Raw genomic sequence first — 22,647 nt, forward strand, 5'->3', positions numbered from 1 at the left:
TTGACAGTTGAACTACACTGCATGTCCTGCACTGAACATTGCAAGCAACGCGTGTGGCATGTAGCTGACAGAAAATGTAACTTGCTCACCAAAGAAATGAGAGAATGTGCTCCGCAGGTGTTTTCGCGGGCATACCGCCATGGTGTCTGTCTGACGAGTAAAATACCGATGCCTCAAACTGTTTGCCGAGCTCGTAACACGCTGAATGAGTGAGGTGGAAGTTGCTGTGAAACTGTAAATGAAGATAACATTTTAACATTACGTGCTGTCATGTTTGCCATGCAGCCCTATGTTACCTGTTTATCCGAATAATCGTCGACAACCTTCTGAACGCATTGATTGATTGATTAAAACTTTATTTTTGTCCTGAGAAGACGCAGGGGAGACCCCGCGCCACCCGGCTAATCCCACGTTGGGATTCTGAACGCATCCTTGAACTTTTGGAACATCGATAGGCTCATCGAACAACTCGGCGAACTTGTTAGCATAAATTTGGCAATTATCATTGTCTTCGTCCGAGCTGCTAGCATCAAGGCATTCGTCGTGAGCTGCTGTAACAACAATATTGATGTTTACTCCGCCTTCAGTAGCAGCCTCCTTTTTGACATGGTGCCGGCTTCGTAGATGCGAAATCAACACATACATGCCACGTACAACACCAGCGATGCCCCGTAAGGCCCCCTTCCGAAATGCGCGCTCATGCTGTCACCTGCCGGCAACCAAGCGCTTGTGTCACGCGATCCGTCCTCGGGCCGTATTGCGCCACGTTATCACTTTGAAGTCAGAGCGGTCGGGAGCGCTCTTGAGTCAGAAGCTGATGCTCCGAAAAAACCAACCAAAGGGAGTGTGAGCACTCAAAATTTACCAACCGAAGGCATGGCTGCTTTTCAGAGTGCACCAGAGGGTTCAAAAACGCCCAACCGAATACGCCATTAAATAAAAGAGCTTATGATAGATGGTAAGGGTAGCAACGCAGCGATGATAAGAAAGAAGTGATGACCAAATCCAGTTTTCAAGGGTGAAATGCTGTCATGTCAATATGATTTTGAACGACTTCCAATGCTGTGATCAGATATGCTTGTTGTGGGCTCCAGATGGCAGATGTGTATACAAGTTTTGGTGTTATAAGTGATTTATATGCGAGTAATTTAACGGGAGGTGAGGCAAGGCAGAGATGATGTTTAAGAATTCTGAGCGTTCTGTTCGATGCTGAAATGATGTTTGTAATATAGGCATGCCATGACAAATTAGATCAAAGGGTGATTCCTAGATATTTATATGAGTCTACTAATTCAGTTTATTAATTTGAAATAGAAAAGTGAAACCGAGAAGGATTGTGACAACCCGAGAAGGACATGAGTTTACAATTAGTGTGGTTGAGAGTCATTCGCCAAATGCCACACCAATTTAGTATGTTGTTAAGGTTGCTTTGATGAATGTAATGGTCATGACAATTAATATTAGTGTGGTAGATTACTCATTCATCAGCAAACATGCGAATTTCACAGGAAACATGCAATGGTAAGTCATTAATATATCATATTTACTCTCGTAATGAACACACTTTTTTTCTAGAAAAATCGGAGCAAATTTGGGGGTGCGTTTATTTTGCGGGGCAAATTTTATGAAAACTTTTTTGGTATGAGCAAAAAAAGATGTGGTAATGAAAAAAAAAAAGTTAGGTCGCTCAGCTTCTTTGTTGCACTTCACTCATCTTCGGTGGTTAGAGGCGCTATTTTCTGCAAGCTGTTCCTGCGCTGCCCATGCACGCCATAAAAACGTTTCGTGGCTATCTTTTCTCTCAATCGTTTAACCGCAACAGTGGTATCTGCTGTGATCTTTAAGGGTGCCTCAAGATCACAGCAGATAATGACTCCACGACGCACTTTGTCAACTTCATCGCAACCTTGCACGACGACCGCAACGCCGCTGTTGACATAAGCAAATAACATTGTAGCGAAGCATCAAAACAAATCGTTGATAACAAGATTAATGACAGAATACGGTGGCCGCCTCGCTTGCAGCTGATTTGTGACAGCCATAGGGACAGCAAATCCTGTCGCTGTTGCTCGAAAATTGCGTGCATGTGGTTGGGCTCTAAAGTTTCATATTTGCAGGAAGGGACTGTCGCTTGGCGCAGCAAGTTTCGTAATTTTCGCTCGCTGTGTGCTTGTAAGCTGCGATGTCTTTACACTTGCATCGTTCGTGAATCTCACTGTGGCACATAGATATTTAAAAAAGACGGTGTATGTGCCGTGCTCGAAAATAGAAAGAAAAACTATAGGGTGTGTTGCAGCGGATGAAGGAGAGGAGGGAGGGAGCGAGCGTAGGTGGCTGAGGGGGGTTGGCATAATAATAAAAAACGGATAAGCTCCAACGGACAAGGAGGCACCAGGTGTCAGTTAGCGGGACTGCAGTAGACAAATGTAAAGTGTGTGTTTATTAAGTGGGAAAAAGAAAAATTAAAATTTTGACGACTGAAGTTGGGGGTGCGTTTATTATGCAATTGCATTCATTTCACGAGTAAATACGGTATATTAAGAATAGGATGGACTAAACTACGTAGAACCATTGACAAAAAAGTGCAAGCTGTGGCAGAGCTGAGTGAGGCAGAGATCTTGAAAGATTTACCAGCTGGTGCCAAGTGTGCTGCCATAGAGGCCAAATGCAAGTAATGCTTAAAACTTTTTTTTCAACAAAACATTGCCACTTCTACCTAATAAAATAAAGTATCAACATCATGGTCTGCCTTGTGACATTGCTGCTTTTGGATATGCTGATCACTAAGATTTTGTAGAATGTGATTTTAACCAAATACTAGAGACATGCATAGATTTTATGAACTTATATAAGCAAGGTTTTATGTAACTCATTAGTGATACATTGTATAGCTTGCGGTGCCGATGAAATTTAATATACCTTGGTTGGGCTGTATTAGCAAAAATCTATATCGCAGTGATGTGCCAATGCTGGTGCTTTCGGAAAAATAAAGTTGAAGTTTATAACCTTTTTTTTTTCTGATGATTTACCTGTTACCATGAAATTATTCGAAATTTACACGGAGCAAACTGGTGTTTCAAAAATTTTTTTAATGGTTAGCATGGAAAATGCTTTTCTTGTTTTTGTTGTTGTAAACTTAAACATAAACTGATTTAGGAAAATAATCAAATATATATACTTTATATCAAGCTTACCATATTTTCTCATATACTATTAGCAGTAGGTAATGCTGGTTGTCCAATCCTGTAATCGTGTACTAAAACCCTGTGTATTTCCTCTGCCTCATTCAAATGCCTTGCTTTGCTAACTGTAGCATTTCTTAATGAAACCTGTCAGAAAATTTTAAAAATGATGCTTAATTGTTTAAGGTTGCTTGTTCTTTCTCCAAAATGTCCATTTAATATTTGAAGTAGAACCTACTGTTACGATGAACATCTATGGCATCAGCGTTGTTGTGTGTCAAATGTCAAAATTGTTTATCGGAATGATTTTGCACAACATTATTTGTTATGTTCGTCTGGTTTTAATGAACTAGCTTAAACAAGAATAAGAGTATATTGGACAAAGAAAAGAAAATGTGCCTTCTTTAAAGAACAGTTCGGTTAGTGATGCAACATGCTATAGAAGCTGTATTTAGTGGGTATGTCACATAATAACATTTGAGGTGGAGTCATAAGAAAAAATTAGAGATACAGTAATACTGTGTGTAGATTGATCTCTTGGTAGCTTGAATAGAGGTGTACTTGGATTCATGAGCACTGTGAATATAAAATGGTCTATTACCAGTTTTTGAATACCAGAAGTAACATTTCTAACTGTTAACAGACTTTTTTCAACAAAGCACTTGACCGGTAACACACACTCATGTGCTGCTTTGGGAGCATAAATATGCTGGGCAATAGACCTTTTCCGGGGTACGTCACAGCGTAACATCACATGCGCATGTGGAAGGCGGCAGTTGGCAAAACATTCCCGCTGGTGGCTGAGCGAAGTACTGTGTTGCACGGTACTTGGGGCAAGTTTGTTTTCTTTTTCAAAGTTTAAAATTCATCTTACAGTGGCAACATTAGCTGTGGTATGTGTCAGAGAACATCTAGGTCTCTGGGTGAAATGTGTGATGAAATAATTGCCACGCTGGCTGGCTGTTTATCTTGGAGAAGTGAACACACATGGCGACCTGTGTGAGGGAACAGTGGCATGGTCTTCGAACATGTGCAGTGTTCATTATGGCATGTAGTGTCCATTAAAAGGCATAGACATTATTGGTTCAGCTTTACGGATGGTGAAACTGAGAATATTGTGCGTGGTGTGTGCACTGTGAATAACAATGCGTCTTGCTCGCAAGAAGATTGGCACTCGTTGTGGGCTAATTGCACTAACCAGCTGTTGACAGAACTTCACGATTAGACATATCAGTCTAGGTAAAAATGCATTTGACGCCATCATCTGCAAGTGGGTACGCCTCAGCGTTGGCGCAGCGTGCAGAAAAAAAAGAGCATGATCTCCAGGTTGAAAGATAGCTCGCGATGCATGAGCTATAAGCATGTTCTAGCGTTGCCGAATCTGCATGTATGCCTTCACCATGACATAAAATTTTGCATAAGTTGTCATCGCATTAATTTTCAGTGGGTTATGAGGAATTATGTGGAAGAACTTTGCTTTATTTTTTATGGGAATTGGTTAACCTCAGCCTAACGTGTGGCAAAAAGTGTTTTTTTTACATTTATCTCCAATCAAAATTTTGCCCAATGACCGAAAATCTTACCGTTGACCTTGTGCACATGATCTCAAAACCATGCTGCTGCCAGTGCTGTACCTCATTTAAAACAGCATTGCACATGCCGGGATGTAAAGTGAGTATGTTTACGTCTATGCCATGCGAATATTTTTCAAAGTGGCAGTCACGGTGAATATGCACAACGTTCGCTTTTGAAGAGGATAGGATTTTTTTAAGCCTGCCATGTGTGACGAGCAAATTTCCACATGTTAACCTGACAGAATCGTCCATTATAGGCTGCAACTCTTCCTTTTAAAAGTTTGACGATTAAAAGTAGCAATGTCGAAAATTCTGTCGAAGGAATTCAGGCACACGCAGTGCTGCTATGCAGAAAGATCCAAAAAGATCTCCCCGGCGAAACTTTCTTGTTAACTAGCACCTGCTTCGATGGAGGGATTGAGGGGTGAGGTGCTTGCTATGACGTCGCACTGTTTTGCTGACAGGAAGAAGTCTGGTGTTGTAGTCACCGAAAAAGTGTTTAAAAAAGTTTCTAGAAAGACCGCCTGCCCAGTTTCTCTGTGACTGTGGTTTGCGTTCCGCGCAGGCGTGGCAGTTTTTTGTTGAAAGAAGTATGCTGCACTGGAGGGGAGGCATGAGAACCATAGCAGTGAAATAGCAACAGTGAAGTTAAGCATAAAAGTGCTTCAACAAAAACATTCACATTTTGCTACAGAGGTCTGATATTTTGTATATTTAGAACTTCAAAAAGAATTGTTCTTGTTCTGTTACCCTATTTCACATGTCTTTCAGGTCCTTTTAAGGTGTGTGTTTTCATGTTGCTTTTGTGAAAAATAAAAGAGCCAATCAATGGATTTATTGTTGCTTTTGAAATGTAAATAAACTAATAAAAAACAGGGTCTGTCTGGAAAGTAGTGCTGGGACTTATTTTTTCCCCGCCAAAATGTGGTAAAAGAAGGGGATGTTTCTGCTCTGGTTGGGTGGTGGGGCTTTTAGCTACCAGTGCACCAGTTGCTTGCTACCACTATTCTACAAGCTTTCATGGAGTGTAGGTTGAGTCAAAGGTGAACCCCCTTCAAGGTGCCTTGTGATCTCCACAATGAAGAGTTTGTAAAAGTACATTATGCGGTGAGACTGAGTAAAACTGTGCTTGAGACCCATGACATGATGGAGACTGCTAGTGGGAGAGATGCTGTGGATGGTAGATGAAGTATTTTTGAGTGGCACAAATTGTTTCGAGACAGAAGAGAGCAAGTTGAAAATGAGCTATGGCCAGGACACCCTTCAGTGGCTAAACGCGATGAAACTTTTGCGAACATTCGAAATCTTTTGAATGGTGATCGCAGAGTGAGTGTGTGGATGACATCAAAACAGTTAAAGGTGCTAAAACCTATTTGGTACGACATTGTGGCCGAAAACTTGGGCTTGATAACTGTTTGTGCAAAATCGCTAAATCATGGTGTGCTGCACCACACCATCTTTCTGGCTGTGGGCATCCTGACCCAACATGGCATTCCAAACTTACCCAGCCACCTCGTATCCCATACGTTGCTCCTTCATACTCTTTCGTTTTCTGCCAATTTAAAAAGTCCATGAAAGGACAGTACCACAGCTTGGTTCAGGCCATTTAAGAAGCCGTGATGAGGGAGCTGAAGAGCATTCCAGTTTCTGCGTTTCATGGAACATGTAAATAATTAAATGTTTTTTCAAATTTAGTCTTATTTTGCAGATAAACCTTGTAATTATCAAAGTAGCTAAAGTTTTCTTTTTTTTTTCACCAGTGCATGCAAACGCCTGTGGCATTTTTTGAACTGTTGTAGTTACGATTTACAGTAGACACTGAGTAGTTCTGAAATGGGGTCTGCGGACTCTAGGGGGTCCGAGAAGCCATTTCTATTATTTGTGAAATCCTCCCCCGATTTTTTTCTAAGTGCGCTCAAACTCTGTTTAAGCGTGATTGTGCCACGTATTGATAAACTGTCCAAAATTAAGTAATTTGGCACGTTTGTTTGATGTTTTTGGTAGCAATTAAAGGCACCTGTTTCATGCCCCAGTTACGTAACCCCCTCCCTCCCCTCCGCCTCAAGGGGTCCCCCATCACTTCCATCAGTCCACAAGGGGTTCCCGACACATCCATGGCTGAGAACCACTGCAGTAGACACTGAAATGGAAATTTGTTAGCGGAACTACTGTTTCAATGGAACAACTGTCCCTGATATGATTGGTTTTGTACTTGTATTCCACAGACCTGTTCACCTCTCAATAAACGGAACTTGTGTTAAATAATATATATTTGCCCAGTCCCTTGATGTTCTGTTTAATGAGAGTCTATTCTATTTGTTCGCATTCCTAATGAATGATCGCTATATGCTTGCCTTGTGTATCTCTTCATGCAGTGCTAACAGCTCTGAGTATGGCCGAGATGACCTGGAACTGGAAATGAACATGGAGTTAGAAGAAGAGTGCATAGCGCAGGCCAGCAGGTTAGTGTCAGTGCTGTGTGAAATTTTGTATATTTGTATTAAGTTTAACTGGACAAAGGTCCAGTTGCCTTAAACTATGGTGCCTTAAGTTTCATCAATAACTAGAATGGTCTGAAGTCAATAACGCTAATGACAAAATGCTGGTTGAGAGAGGCAGCAAAGTGATCTGTTATTGAACAGGATATGGCATATCATGATCAGTGCACAAAATTGCACTCACTGGCAGGGGTCATGTGTTCTGCAATTCTCCATATGGTGAGTGCTCATACATGTGTCGTCATGGCTACAGGTGGGGCGGACTGATGCTTCCTCGTGTAAATGCTCATATATACCCCATAAAGTGTAAGGGGGGATGGTCGTTGTGGTAACTCGGTTGGTAGAGAATCGGACACGTTATTTGAAGGCCGCAAGTTCGGTCGCCGCCCACAGCTAGTTATCATTCTGTACACTTTCTTCACATTTACATTATGTTTACTCGTAATAACATTCCCTGTACTGTCCTTGGTTTCATTCTGTGAAAAACGAGCCCTTAAAATTTTCACTTCTTTCCTTCATTCACAGCGAGGGTCTTGTTCTGGCAGACTTGATGCTTTCAGGTAGTATGCGGGGAATCATTGGTCATCTGCCACTTTGTATAATAAGGTTACATGCGTTGTGAAACCAATAGGCAGAAAAAAGTGTTCTACACTTACCGTTATGGCTGCTGGTGGTGCTGACTGACACTCCCATGTTTAAATGCTCTTTAAAAACTCATAAAGGGGGTGGGGGGATGGCCGCGGCAGTAGCTCAGTTGGTAAAGCATCGGACATGTTATTCGAAGCTCGCAGGTTCAGACCCTGCCTGTGTCAGGCCATCTGTTTGCCCACTTTTCTTTCTTCACGTTTACATTATACTATTTACTACTAATAATATCACCTATACTTTTCTCCGCATTATTGTTTGTTGGTTCTCAATAATATTTACGTCTAACAAAGAAAAATGAGCCCTTAAATTTTTACTTCTTTCCTTTATGTACATTTATAATTATTGAAAATGAAAGCTTACTTAATTAAAAATGCCTCATAAGTATGCGTTATGTGTGCTGGTAGTTAGCATGATTGCATTGAATTTCTGCCTAATCAACAAAAATGATGGTATAAAAAAAGTATTCCCATAGATTGTTGCTCGCAGAAGTTCACATAAGTATCGTTAAAGTCGTCCGTTGTAGTTTATTCTTTTGGTGTTTTATTATTGACGTACAGCTTGTAGAACTTTCTTCAAGAATGTACAGTGTAGGTCGAAAGTTTCAAGGCCGCAGCGCACGGCTGAGGAACTGCAGCTTGCTTCTATCAGGACGCTGCCATCGTAATCTTGCCTCGGTGCACTCTGGGGTCGAGCGTGTGCGTGGGAGGAGGGTGTGCACTTCTCTTTCTTTCTAGCTCTCCTTTGTAATAAAGTGAAAAATAAAGATGGTGTGTCATGTTCCCGCACTGTTTGCTGTTTGAATTTTACACTTATGTTGCATGCAGGGAGAAGGCAGTTTTCTGGAAAGTAATGCATCATGCTTGCAACAACGCTTGGATAGACATTGTATCTTTGTTTCAGTTTTTCGACTATGCAGAGATCAATATGGTGTGTTTACCTTTCTATGGACACGCTGCGGCTCTCAGACATCTGCACAAGTCGATTTGCCGCGTACGAACGTGCTCGGGGCCGTAAATATATGCTTATAAGGTAAACATATTTGACAGATTTGTCTGGCTGGGTGAAAATTGCATGAATAAAACAAACTCTTCAGGCATTTTTAGTCTATAGTGTTTAATGTTAAAACTAAAAACTGATCTGACATTTTGGGACAATTCGGTTCCTTCCTCTGGGGCAACTAAGGGACCGAATTGATGCAGAAATGTTGGGCCAGTTTTTAGTTTTTTTTTCTTCAGAATTTTAACATTAATAAATATATACGAAGTGGCTGGAGAGATTGTTTTATCTCTGTCAAATATGTTTACCTTTAAATCACACTTTTATGGCCCCGCTGCCGCGTGGCGGTGCTATGCGAGTAGATTACGGGAAGTTGGTGCTGAACGGCTGCGTGCATTACAAAGCTTATGTTGCAATCGTGCTTCTCTCAAGCCTTAACAGGACAGGAGGGATGGAAAGAAATGCAAAAATAGCAGCATGCTGTTTTCATAACCCTCTGATCATAGTGGCAATAAATGAAATGCTAGATAAGCTTTGATGGTACTGTGGATGATGCTCCAGGCTACAATCGCTCACAAAAGAAATCTGGGGACCCTTAAGCTTCGCCTTTAAGAGTTGAATGCGATAGCAATATTCTGTTTCAAGTGTGCACTTCAAACACTTACAAGGTCTGTTAAAAAAGAATCCTATATTATTTATTTTTTTTGCGAGCACCCGATGGAGTTGAAACAAGTGCGCTAGCATCTGCCGACCTTGAAGCTTCATGCGCATGCGTGAATTTTTTCCCGCCTGCTAATAGTGTCAGTCGCTGGGGCATTTCAGTGAGATAGTGCGCAGTGCTCTCGTCGGTTTTTCATTGCAAGGAAAATGACAGAGCGACTGAAGCAGCCTTACTGCACCAAATTTTGCCAGGAACTGAGTGACAGCCAAGTGAAAACTACCTGGAAGTTTGAGACGGCTTTCGGTAATGACGCTGTGAGCTGCACACGAATTAAGGAGTGGTACAATCAATTTAAAGATGGCCGCACATGAGTGGAGAGCGAGCTACGCTCCAGTCGGCCATAAACATGCCGAAATGACCAGGTCATTTTCGAAGTGAATGCTGTGGTGATGTGGAACCGTTGTGTGACTATCCGGGAAATTGTGGAAGAGGTGGGCATGAGCACTTTCTCTGCACATCCGGTTATGACCGAATATTTGGCCATGAAGAGAGTAGCAGCGAAATTTGTGCCAAAACTACTCATGGTGGAGCAAAAGCAACTTCGTGTTGAAGTCTCACAGGACATGCTAGACTTCACAAGCAGCGACCATAACTTCATGAACAACATTATCACTGGTGACAAGTGATGGGTGTACATGTACTATGGGGAAACCAAATCCCAGTTGTCACAGTGGAAGCATTCCACGTCGCCAAGACCAAAGAAGGTTCGCCAAGTGCTTAGCAACGTCAGAGTTACACTGAGTGCTTTCTTTGACTCCCGTGGTGTGGTACACAACGTGTACACATCACAGGGTCAAACAATCACCAAAAAGTACTACATGGATGTCCTTCGTCACCTGCGTGATGCTGTGCAGCGCAAGAGACCTCACTTGTGGTCAACAGGAAACTGGCGCATCCATCACGACAATGCTCCTGCACATTCCTCACACTTAGTTCAGACTTTTTTTGGCGCAAAGTCAGACTCCTGTAGTTCAACAGGCTCCTTACTTTCCTGATATGGCCCCCTACGACTTCTGGCGGTTTCCCAAAGTCAAGAGGACATTGAAAGGAGAGCGATCTCAGACAAGGGAGGACATTATGGCTGCAACGACAGCTGAGCTATGGTCCATTCCAAAAGAGGCCTTCTCAGAATGCTTCAAACAATGGAAGCACTGTTGGGAGAAGTGTGTGGAGTCCCAAGGGGACTACTTTGAGGGGGATTTGGTTTCCAATGCTCCACTTCTGCCAGTTTTTTTTCTTCCACCAAAGGTCGGATAATTTTCTAACAGACCCCGTACATTACTAGCTCTCTGCGACATTGTGATCAAGTCTATTGGCCCCTCTGTGGCTGCAACATTGCTAGATTGACTCTGGCCCAGCGAGACTAACAAAAAAATTATCAGCACCTGCTGACAAGAGCTACAAGGTCTCCACGCACGTGGCAGACCCCAAAAATTCATGCAAGGACATCACCAGCCCACTGGCTTTACTTGTGGGAGGGAATGTGTTGTCCAACCTTCGAGAGTCCAGTCCAGTAATTAACATCCTGGCTGCTTGAACAATGGGCTCCATACAGACCTCTGCTGCCAGCCATATGGGCAAAAAGTGGAAGCATGTGCTAAGTGGTGGCAGCTTGGCCACGGTCGAGGTGTCTGTCCCTGTTAAACCACAGCTCTCTGTCCCTAATGCGGAATGCCTGATCCTCCCAAGGACCACATCTGCACCCCTACCTGCATCTTCATTAACGGAGCATGCGAGATTGGCTGCTCAGAGTATAGACTTTGTTACCAATCACGGACACCACCAATATCACCTCCAGAAACTAAATTGGCACTTCTGGCTAAGAATCCTACACATGCCTCCTGTCAACGCCCAGGGCAAGAGAAGCCACAGAGCAGCTCTTGCAACAAGAATCCTGTTACAGTAGCCAAGCTCCCTCTCATCAAAATAAGCTTGGTCTTCACTGACCCCACACAACCTGGAGAGGCTGCCCATCAACTCAACAACGGTGAGCTGGGCAGGAGTAGTCTGCCAGAATAGCAGCTTCTCACAAGACGCTAGCAGCTCTCTTATTAAATATTTGCTTAATCAGAATGAAATCAAGCAGCTCAAGGAAATGTGAGGGATTTAACGTCCCAAAACCCCCTAATGATTATAAGAGATGCCGTAGTGGAGGGCTCTGGAAATTTCGATTACCTGGGGTTCTTTGATGTCCACCCGAATCTGAGCACACGGGCCTACACCATTTTCGCCTCCATAGAAAATGCAGCCGCCGCAGCCAGGATTCGATCCCAAGACTTGCAGGTCAGCAGCCGAGTGAGTACCTTAGCCACTAGACAACAGCGGCGGGGCAGCTCAAAGAAATGCTTGAAACTCGCATTGATATCTATGAAACTCCTGTTGTCCCTCACAAGTCTCTGCCCCAACAACTTACCCCTACACCCACAAATTTTCTGAATCTTCTTCTACATCTCTCATAAACATATCGTGGTTTTGAGACGTAAAACCACAGATATTATTTATTATCTCAAAGGTGGAGCTGAAGTGCCCTCCAACTTTTCGTTTGTTTTTCCCACCACCATGGTTTAATTTCCTCAAGCTTTGAAATAGTGGGATCACATGGCATAGTTCATTTTCTGGCACCAGATGATGCTTTTTCTCATTGGCAACAAATGAAATTCTTGAAAGCTTTACAAAGAAATAGAGTGATCACGTATATTGATCTTTGAAAGCAGACATTCCATGCTATTTAGCGCATTAACTATGCTATAGCGCATGGCTTGCAAATGTCCTACACTGGTAGCACCTCAGCTCTTTCTTTCATCTTCTATTCAGCGCTCACATCAAGGAACATGAAGTGTCCCAGCTTTGCGTATTAGCTCTCAGCAAATGCTGCTGTCAAAAGTCGACTCTCAGTAAAGCAAACATAACAGCGACGAAATGATCTTCTGCTCATCCCTTGCTCTGGCCTTGGTATCTGCCTAGCTGATGACGCACGAGCGCCTCAATCAAATAGTCATTAATGACTCATGCCATTGAAATGGGATGGTTGCCTATAATGACCACAGCGTCATAATTTCCCATTTACAAGTTTTTGTTATACTTTAAACCTCGCGAATACATCTGAACACTGAACCATATCGCTACTTCCAACTCAGCCCCGGCATTGATTTTCGCGAGTGAAGACATGATGGCCGGTTCACTTGAGTGGTAGCGTTCAGCGGTTAAAAGCCGACTAACGCCGATGGCTGGTTCCCGTTGCGCTCCGCTCCTTCTCCCAGGCCCAGCAAAATGGAGGAGGCACTACCCTAGCATATGCCGAGGTGAGATTGAGATGGCAGCGCCGTGATAGGGAGCTGCCGCTCCTCAGCTATGTGCTGCAGCCTGGGAACTTTTGACCCCCTCCCCCCATGTATATAGAGAATTTCCAAAATCTTAATTTGTTAGAGCAGGTTAGTAATACGAGAACTTGTGTTGGTGTTGCTTGTGGTCTAATGACACTTGTCATGAATAACATTCCTGTTACTGCTTTTTACCTGCAGGGTCACGCAAGAGGCATTCTAAGAGAATGCCTCAAGAATGGTGCATCACTTGAACAGCAAGCATCCATGCGACTTGTAACAGGCACATCACCGGAATCTCCCGTCCGCTCTTTGCACCTGGTCATTCAGTACATTCACTACATTTTCCACATTAGTACACAAGTCATACAATTGGCTGATCACAGCATACACTTAAGAATTGTATATAAAGTTACACTGTCTACACATAAAACATTAACCAGTTTTTAACTGTACAGTGAAGGATTTTAGACAAAAATCTTGCTTTATTGCCTGGTTGAACTAACAGTACCTGCCTTTACTATAACATCCCTTGCCTTTTCTTGCACTTTAAATCTTTTCTGTTACTCATCGCATCCATGTCGTACAGGATACCAGAATGAGCATTGTCCGACCACACCAGAATTATGATTAACTACAGCTGCTCAAATACGACCATGTTAAGAAAAAAAAACGACATATTGCTGTGAATTCTGCAGCAAATACGACCATGATTTGGAAAAAATAGTTGAAATCTTGCTGCGAATTTTGCAGCCATATCTATTTAATGGACTGATCTAGACTATACCTAAGCAATAAGCTGTATTAGGCTAAAGTTCTTTTCTTATATTTTCTTTCTATTTCTGTTTTCTTTTGTCTGGTAGCGGATTTTCGTGGCAAAGCAGGCTTGCATTAGTCAACCCTTTTTGTGTGTGGTGTTTACGTAACTGGTCTTGTGCTTGATGCAGTTGTGTCAGAAAGTGGCTTTTTATCCTATGAACATTTCATTTTTATCCTTCATATTCAAATTATTTATGCTGAACTTTGTACACGTAGCCAGATGACAGTAGGGGCATAGGCAGAATTTCTTTTTTGGGGGGGGGGGTGGGGGGGGGATGGAGACACCTTTTAAAATGGTTATTTTTTTCACACTGTATGCCATTGCGAAAATAATTTGGGGCGGGGGTGCCACCGCCTGGCTACACCACTGGTTGCCAGTACAAACTCTTAAAAGAGCTGTTCTAGACTGCTCTCTGTGTCGTCGTCTCGTTCTCGCGCTATAACTATCGTCATGCCATACCAACTAGCCCAAGCTGCCACACTGCTAGTAGCCATTTGTTTTGTGCGTTTTTTTCCCTTCCTTGGCTGCATTGCTGCCACGTCTCTTGGTCTGTATTGCTTATTTAGTGTTTGAAAAGCAAGCTGTTATTAGCAGTTTATGAGCTTTCTTTTTAATGCAGATTTTAGTTATTTAATCCAGAAATAAAGAAAAATAAAAACAATTTGGTGTTTCTTGAATTTCGTAATATAGCTAAGCATGCTATAAATACATGCATAGTGATTGAAGAGAAACAGCAGTCAGACATATTGCTTTCCATAACAAGTGCTTTCTGAAACATCATCCCTGGCTGCTTCCATCTACAATCTGTGACGAGAAACAATGAAGCTCAATGTCAAATTCATAACGGAACACAAATATGAAGTGGCAGCCAGAAAGACTAAATATGCTGCATTTTTTAATATACAAATCCAGTAATTGAATTCATGCAGCTTTTTTTTTTTTTAGTATGCCAAATTTTTATAAATTCCCATGACAGCAACTACAGTTGTGTTTTTTGTATACAGTAGGTGCACATTGATTGCATGAGAAACTAGAACACTTAACTTTCACTGTTTAATAAACTTAACTAATAATATCTTAAATACTTTACAGAGCATATGGTAACTTACAAATTATAAGCTTTCATATTATAGTAGAACAAACCAAGGACAAATGTGAGCACAGAATAACTGTTAGATGTGTGCATCTCTCTGTGTCCTTGTTTTGTTCCGCAAAAATAAGTGAAAACCAACCAGACCGAACTTCAGCTTCAAATTCTGCATTTCTGAGAAAAAGTTCTGGATATTAAAATACAAACATTATAGGCTATTTTTCTTTGTCTAATTGGCTTAATTTTAGTAATGCTGAAAAAAAGCAACCCAAAGATCAGACAGTAGAGTAGAATATAAAATACGATCAACTGCTTTCTTAATGTTATGGCCACACCAGTGTAATGCTGAATACTAGTGGAGCATGTGGAAATTCGGTACACTTGTACTGGTAATTTTGGATGCCAGACTGCTATATAGTTACGTCAAACCTGGCATAGGTGAACAAAGCGTGACAGACGCCAAGTGCCATCAAAATAGGAAACTAATTTTTTTTATACTAAAAACTGGCTAACACCAAACCATCCCCAAATTAAAACTAATCTCCTTAACATTTTGTGTAAGAATCGTATGGAATGTACAGCTCTTGATCGACTTCGCACTGAACTAGACGGGAAAAACTACCTACATATCCCAGAATATTGTTGAATACAGGAAGTGCATTTCAAGCGCAACATACCTCCAAATTGAAGAGCATGTTCCCAAGACACCAGGTGCACTTTAACTGAAGGCTATTATCATTACTGACCTAAGAAAGCCTTGGAGGAAAACCATGCTTTGATTTCCAAAGATGCAAAAAAAATTGAGAGAGGCAAAGAGAAAGCTGTATTATTGAGCATCCGTGCCTATGAGCTGGTTCTCTTCTATTTTGTCGTCGCCAAAATCGTTCGATGCACGTGGCTTCCCAGCCAGAGGTTCAAGCAATTTACAACAGGCCTTTTGCAGTGTAGTGCACAATGCCATGCTGCAAGAATTGAAAACTGTGTAGCACTAGATCAAGTTGTACAACTATGTCAAAGTCTTAATATAAGTTCTAGTTCTAACTCAATGTGTCCCCCTTCAATACTCCAAGGCTCAGTATCTCTCACACCTCAGACTTGTCATTTGTCATGTACACTGTGCACTGCAGAGCATCCCCTGCATCCATTACAAAATCTATGTCAACAATATTATTATGTAGATAAAAAAAAAAGGGGGGTATTGCTAGGGTATGTCCAAGGTGCACTCCAATGGACCGTGGACAGCACACAAGAAGCCACACTAGAAAAAGGTGTTTAATGTGCCCCAGAGGAGGCATAGGTCCTTTTCGTACACAAGATTGAAACCACTCACAATTGCTACCACTAGTGCAGGAACTCTTATACTACAGTGTAACAGAATTCTAGGCCTCAACCTTACAGGATGATGAAAGTCTAGTTCTTCAATCTTTGCATACCACCTTTGGGACATATTGGACAACATTCAAGAAGACAGCTTCCAGCATGGTTCAAGAACTTATGGCATAGTGGTACTGTTCCTCAACAGTGGAAGAGAAGCAGCCTAATACCACTGTACAGCAAGGAAAATTTCTCTTCGCCTTGACAGCGCAAGATGCCATTTCTCTGTCTATCTGCCTTGAAAAAGCAAGGGGAAGGATGGTCCTTGGATAGCCGGGTTTCAGTTTTTAATGCGGTAGCATTAGAAAGCTCGTTTTACAGAAATTTCGGTGTTGGTGTCGTTGATTGTGAGTGAAAAATCTTATGTGCCCGACCGAAAAATCAAGAAATATTCAAATAAAATAACTAATAGAAATTTGCGAGTCTAAGTGATGTTTGAACCTAGGCCTGAAGGTTAATGTTAGACGGAAATCAGTCTTGTTGGGTAAGTAAACTGAGAAACTATTTTATCTCCAACCAACTTAAGGGGGCAGACCTGCGTTCTTTTCATGCGTAGTTTTCGTTAGTTTTCCTTAACTCATCTTGTTCCTGAGATAAGTCAAGTTCACCCCCTATTGTTTAAGGCTGCCATGGAAAAAAAAATGTGCTTAAATGTAAGTGATATTTAAAATTTGCCATAGGGTGATTCCACGAGAGATCGACACGGGTACAAAAGTTGATATTTTAGATTTCATTAGGTATTTTATATTTCGTGCACCTCTCACCAGGTAGCCCGAAAGTCAACTTCGTTTTATGATTAACGGCATAACTTACGAGAAAAAAAATATCAAACTTCACCAACACGGAGGCACCAATTTCGTCACCTGTCATTTTCGAAAATTGCAGATGCTATAAAAAGACAAATATTTTTGTTTCAAGGAAGATATTTTTTACCTGAATTGCATGTCTAATGAAGAATGAATTCATACGTTTCAAGTTTGTAGACCTTAAGATAATAGCTTTTAAAAATGTCTAATTTTGCGACAGTTTAAAAGAAGTTACGTATTCCCAATTTTTTTTCTCCAAAAGTAATGCAAGCAGCGTTTTCAAACTTGACACGTTTTAAGGATATAGTGTGTTCATTAGGTACATAAATTATTGCTGCCGTAGGGCAAATGTAAATTTTTATATATTGCCTCAAAGTATATATTTCAGGTTATTGTGACATGCTGACTTGCTTTCTCACACTCACAGTTAGGAAATAAATCTTGCTCCTAACAATCCAGAAATGACTGAATAATTTTAAAACTACATATTGCATTAGAACAATAATTGCATGGTTGAAATAAGCACATAAAAATACATAACCCGTGAAAGTTTCGTAACGAAATGCTTAAAAATTATGTGTTTCTGAAACAGAAGTCAAAAAACATAGCTTTTTCCCGAAATTACATATTTTTCATTTTTGTTAGCTCTTACATAGTTTCTTTCCTTTCACGACAAAAAACAAAAGATTGCAATCAAACTTGAGATAGGTTAAAATTGCTTTTAAAAAAGCACAAGGTGGCTATCAAAAACTAAAACGAACTCATTGTCCGAGTCTTCTGGAAATTGTCACTTGACTACTTGTTATTGCATTTTGCATGAGGAGTTCACTAAATCCCATGCTCAAAATAACCATGATTTCCAAGCTGTCATGATGGAAGAGACCATCTTGAAAAAACATATCTTTGCCACATAAATAAGCTTTCACTTGCACCTTTAACATGTGTTTTTCTCAAGATTGATTTTCGGGCAACTTTTTGAGTTTAGGCATCATGTTTTTGGTATTTACAATAGCCGGATTGGGATGAAATTTCGCCCACATATTTCTTGACATGTGAAGGGTGTAAGTATCTCCTTTAAAGCTTTATAACTCCTGTATAATTATTACAAACATAAAGTGAACGGCTAGTATGGGCCAAGAATTCTAATCATTCTCACATTACACTTTTTCTTGTCCATCAAAATCTCTTATATGTATAAATGTTTAGTGGCATAAAAGTTTGTCCAAAACCAACTATATGTTACACATTGTCATGGTATAAAACTGAAAATGTGTAACTTAATATAAAACTAAATATACATATTTGAAATCAGCATAAAGGCCTATATACTATACAGTGACAATTTCAATGCACTTGGGTACAGATTATATTTACTTGCTTTTATTTTTTCAAATCGCATCTCCCCTTAAAGGACCCATAAACCACCTCCGATATTTTTTCAAGCATTTCAAGTAATCGTGTGCATCATGTGCAAAATGCCATCGCATTCAATGATTCTGCACGTGGTAGCGCTACGAGCCGCCAGCATGCCACAATTACAAGAAGCAATCCCTCCTCCTTCCCATGCCTTTTGGCCCTTTGCGTGATACGCCGTGCCACATCTCTGACGAGCCTAGCCAAATATGCCAAATATGCTGTGACTGGTCGAACAATTAGGAGCCTATGACTTTTGGTCAGTCTGAAAGCAGCTGTACGCACTGCAAGATGTTGTTCGTCGTGTTGCCTGTGTGCGTGTAACATGTGCAGGGCACGGTGTGTCCCCGTATGGGTCCGTCGCGTCGGCAATCCTTTCAAGGCGTGCGCGCAACGCAGGTTCCATACTGGCACAATTACGGCAGCCAGAAATAGACAGTGTTTCAAGCAGCGCGTCAGTGATGATGTATGCCACGCGAGATTGGGAGGGGCATGGGAGGGGCGCTTGGCGAGAGAGAAAAGCAGCATGGGAGAGGATACCAGTGGAGGGAAGCACAGGAGAGAGTGAAAGGTGGTGTCATCACGGTTTCGATAATCAAACGCGTCCAACTCTGCTATTACTACACCGTTTCGAAAAATTCTCATGGCTCCGTGGTCGTCACACACCCGTGCACAATTTCCCCACCACAACTGAATTTCGACCTCTGGGTGGTTTACGGGCCCTTCAAAACCACATAGTGGGTGCATAGAAAGTTCAAAAAGATTTAACGCGCATCATAACTGCTTTTGGTTTAAAGCACGCTACCCATTACACAGAATGCAGCCACATGTGAAAGCTTCACTGAAACACCCACTTTCAACTTTATGCATTCTATTGTATAATCCACAATTTAAACTTCTCGAGTAATATGATACAATAGAAGGTATGCACTAAGTGGTTGAAATAAGCACTAGGGACAGGATATCGCTATCATGTTCACCTCTTGGAGGCAAAGCTTGAGGGCACCTTATTTTTCTTTTCTTTGATATTATATGTGGTGTTTAACGTCCCAAAACCACCATATGATTATGAGAGATGCCATAGTGGAGGGCTTCGAAAATTTCGACCAACTGGGTTCTTTAACGTGCACCCAAATGTGAACACACGAGCTTACAGCATTTTTGTCTTCATTGAAAATGCTGCTGCCGCAGCTGAGATTAGATCCTGCGACCTGCGGGTCAGCAGCCGAGTACCTTAGTATTTTTTTTTCTAAACTGTAGAATAAATACTACTAAAAATAAATGCAGCTTTCTTTTTTATTTTAACTATGGTACCATAATTTTTATCCTCTGTACTTAGAAAAAAAAGGCTTTTTTGCATCCCTTGTAGAGCTCCAGACAGCCTTGTGGTATACATCTGCCGTAGCTCTGGGTGGCAGATAAAAGCTGTCGTCAGTGATCTGCCAGTGAAATAGCTTTGGGCAGCCAACTACATCTACCCTGCCTGCACAGCAGGCTTTCATTGAGGCAGGTCCTTTCTAAAAAGTTGATTTTGAAATGTTTTGCCATCAAGCTTAACTGACAATAGTACATTTAACTTTTGGTTTTTTTTTTTCGAATATTTATACTCACTTAAAAGATTGCAATATACAGACTACAAGTTTTGAAACGATATTTTAAAAATCTCTGGTATCCAAACAACTACAGTCCCAAGTTAAACCCAAGGTTTAACACTGTATAACTACAGTATATAACATCACCCTGCATGGGAGAGAGTAACAGAAAAGAATAGGTGCCCATAATTCATCTGTAGTGACACGATTGAAGTAAAGATGTGTTTTTTTTGTTGATTCTGAAAATTTGCACAGTATTTACTTGAATTGCATTACAGACGAATTATTTATCCAAGAAACCATACACATTTAAATTGGACCTATTGTGCACACATTCATGTAGAAAGAGAGACGGTACTTGCAGCACGCAGTGTTTTAGTGCAGGTGTCTTGTATAACTTCAGCTGCAGTGAAGTTGTAGAACACCCACCTCTGTAACAGAGGTACTTGGTTTGATAGCTAGTGTCACTAAGCACTGGCGGCACGTGCCCATGGGTTTTTCTGATGGACACGAAGGTACCTCACCTGGCATTTGGGGTTGAGGGTACTCGCCCAATAATGCTTCATGGTTAAGAAAGGTCAATGTCTGTAATGCCCATGAAACCATGGCTCAGCTATATTGGAGCAAGGGCAAACAAAATAAGGGAGTGTGAACTAGAGACCAGCTTCTAGACACTAGTACCCACACTGAGGAGCACCAACAGCTTCAAACAACCCTCTACCCCCCCCCCCCCCCATTTTGTGCATATACATAATATATCAGCAGATCCTTCTCCCCATTATATGTGTAAGTGCCCAGCAGCACTGGGAATAAAACTTGGTGCCTCCTGCGGAGAGGCCCACACACCACCACAACTTCACTACTGCCCTTTTGGGTCTCTCATTTTCTTCACCTCTCCCAACAAGGCTACAACATGCTCCATCATAGGGCTGCAAAATATAGCAGCCTTCCTTAGCTAAATGGCTATTTTCCTTTGTATAACTCACTAGTGTGTCCATTAATTTTGCGGTGAGAAAGTAAAAAAAAAAACATGCAAGATGTCTTACCGTTACTCCATGCTCTGATGCATGGAGGAAAGCCTTCCTCCATACTTTGGTGACAGGTCTACATTCTAACAGCAACATTACAGTATTTACTCATGTATAAGCTGTTAAAATACCCCCTGGTTTAAAAAATGTTCTGCTAGCATCATAATTATCAAAAGAGAGACAGCAACCATGAAAAAGAATGTGAACATGTTTCGGTTCCAGTCAGGGGAGCCAAAACATTTTCACATTTGTGTTTTTCTTAATTTTCATGAGGTTACTTCCTGTCCAAACAGGCTTCCATCGAAACCTGGCATATTTCGCAAATCCTGAAATGATCTAGAGCACACGTGCAAGGCAGACTGGGAAGATCAGTGCACTAAAACATATGTGCAGTTCAGGCCACAAGCAAATAGCTCGGGCAGAAACTCTCTACAGTAAAATTTCATTAATACACAGCAATGTTGAAAAGTACCGACTAAGTTGCAATAAGTCCCGCATAAAGCCTCACAGTAGGTGTATGCGACAATAGAAATTTAGTACTTCTTCCTTCCAACAATCACTACACTGCAGGTGGAGCCCGACATCTTCTCTCCAAAAACAAACACGTTTCGTCTGCTGCATGCTGCACACAAATAGTTCCAGGGACCATCATCGGTTCAATGCTGCAGCCAGTGCTGCAATGAAGCAGTGCTGGTTTTTATTTGGCAGCGGATTCCTTTTACAAACTTGCACACACATATCTGGGCTGCATGAGCTGTCCATTTTGTCTCCATGTTCCTCATTGTAGTTGCAATATGTTTCTTCTGTCGCCACTGTGCTATTGTACGGTCATGCAAAAAAGCTAGATTTTTTACTGCACTTCCAGAAAACAACAACAATAATAATAAAAAAAAGCCATTACTGCCAGTTTTCCTTTATAACTGACTCCTTAAGCACTTATTGCTGCTGTTTGCTTTCTGCTTCCTTTCATACTCTCCTGTGCACACTGTTTACTTCGTTCATGATTTTACCACTGTTTCGGTATGCCATTTCAAGAGGGAGGGGCTATCGCAGTTACTTTACTGACAATTATTTCCACTTGCTGCCAGTTTTGGGCAGCCTATTTTCTGGTTATAATTAGGCAAACACTGTTTTGCGTGCCACGACTCTTGCATATGTTCCCGAGGATGTCTGTGAAAATTTTGCTTAGTGGCAATTTTGCATAGTTGTAATACTTGTATATTTTACATCGTTGTAATACTTTCTGAGCAGTGTTCATAATGTTCCATTGCTTTGATCCATTCGAACAAAAGCCTGCACGGGAGTTGCCAGTACAGAACAACAGTCTTTAATGTTTTTTTTTGTTAATGTGAGGAATGGCTCTGCTGCATAGGCTGTTTGGCTTGTGTGTTTGTGACCGATATCCATGATATCGGTATATGTCCCTGCATATGTCCCGACATAGAATTTTTTTGTGTAAATTGAACGATTTTAAAACTTCCTTGAATATATTGCCAATATTAAAAAATATATATAAAGAATTTTTTTCTGTGCTTCACATATATCTTGGTTGGAGTGTAGTGGTCCAAAAATGCTCCTCCAGTTG

The 22,647-nt window shown here is 41.3% G+C and overlaps 1 protein-coding gene across 2 annotated transcripts in view; it reads left to right on the forward strand.

Annotated features, from left to right (window-relative positions):
- Positions 1-22,647, forward strand: part of Maf1 (repressor of RNA polymerase III transcription Maf1) — a 70,617-nt gene that overhangs the window by 32,196 nt on the left and 15,774 nt on the right. Inside the window, exons 5-6 of one of the 2 annotated variants that reach the window (XM_037428526.2) lie at positions 7,132-7,218; positions 13,141-14,420. In XM_037428526.2, the coding sequence (XP_037284423.2) occupies positions 7,132-7,218; positions 13,141-13,162 (109 nt within the window). In that variant the 3' untranslated portion in view covers positions 13,163-14,420. Of the gene's footprint in view, positions 1-7,131; positions 7,219-13,140; positions 14,421-22,647 lie in introns of those variants that run through there. The other variant, XM_037428525.2, reaches the window with a different exon arrangement.

The sequence above is a fragment of the Rhipicephalus microplus genome, chromosome X (genome assembly GCF_043290135.1).
Source record: "Rhipicephalus microplus isolate Deutch F79 chromosome X, USDA_Rmic, whole genome shotgun sequence".
NCBI lineage: Eukaryota > Metazoa > Arthropoda > Arachnida > Ixodida > Ixodidae > Rhipicephalus > Rhipicephalus microplus.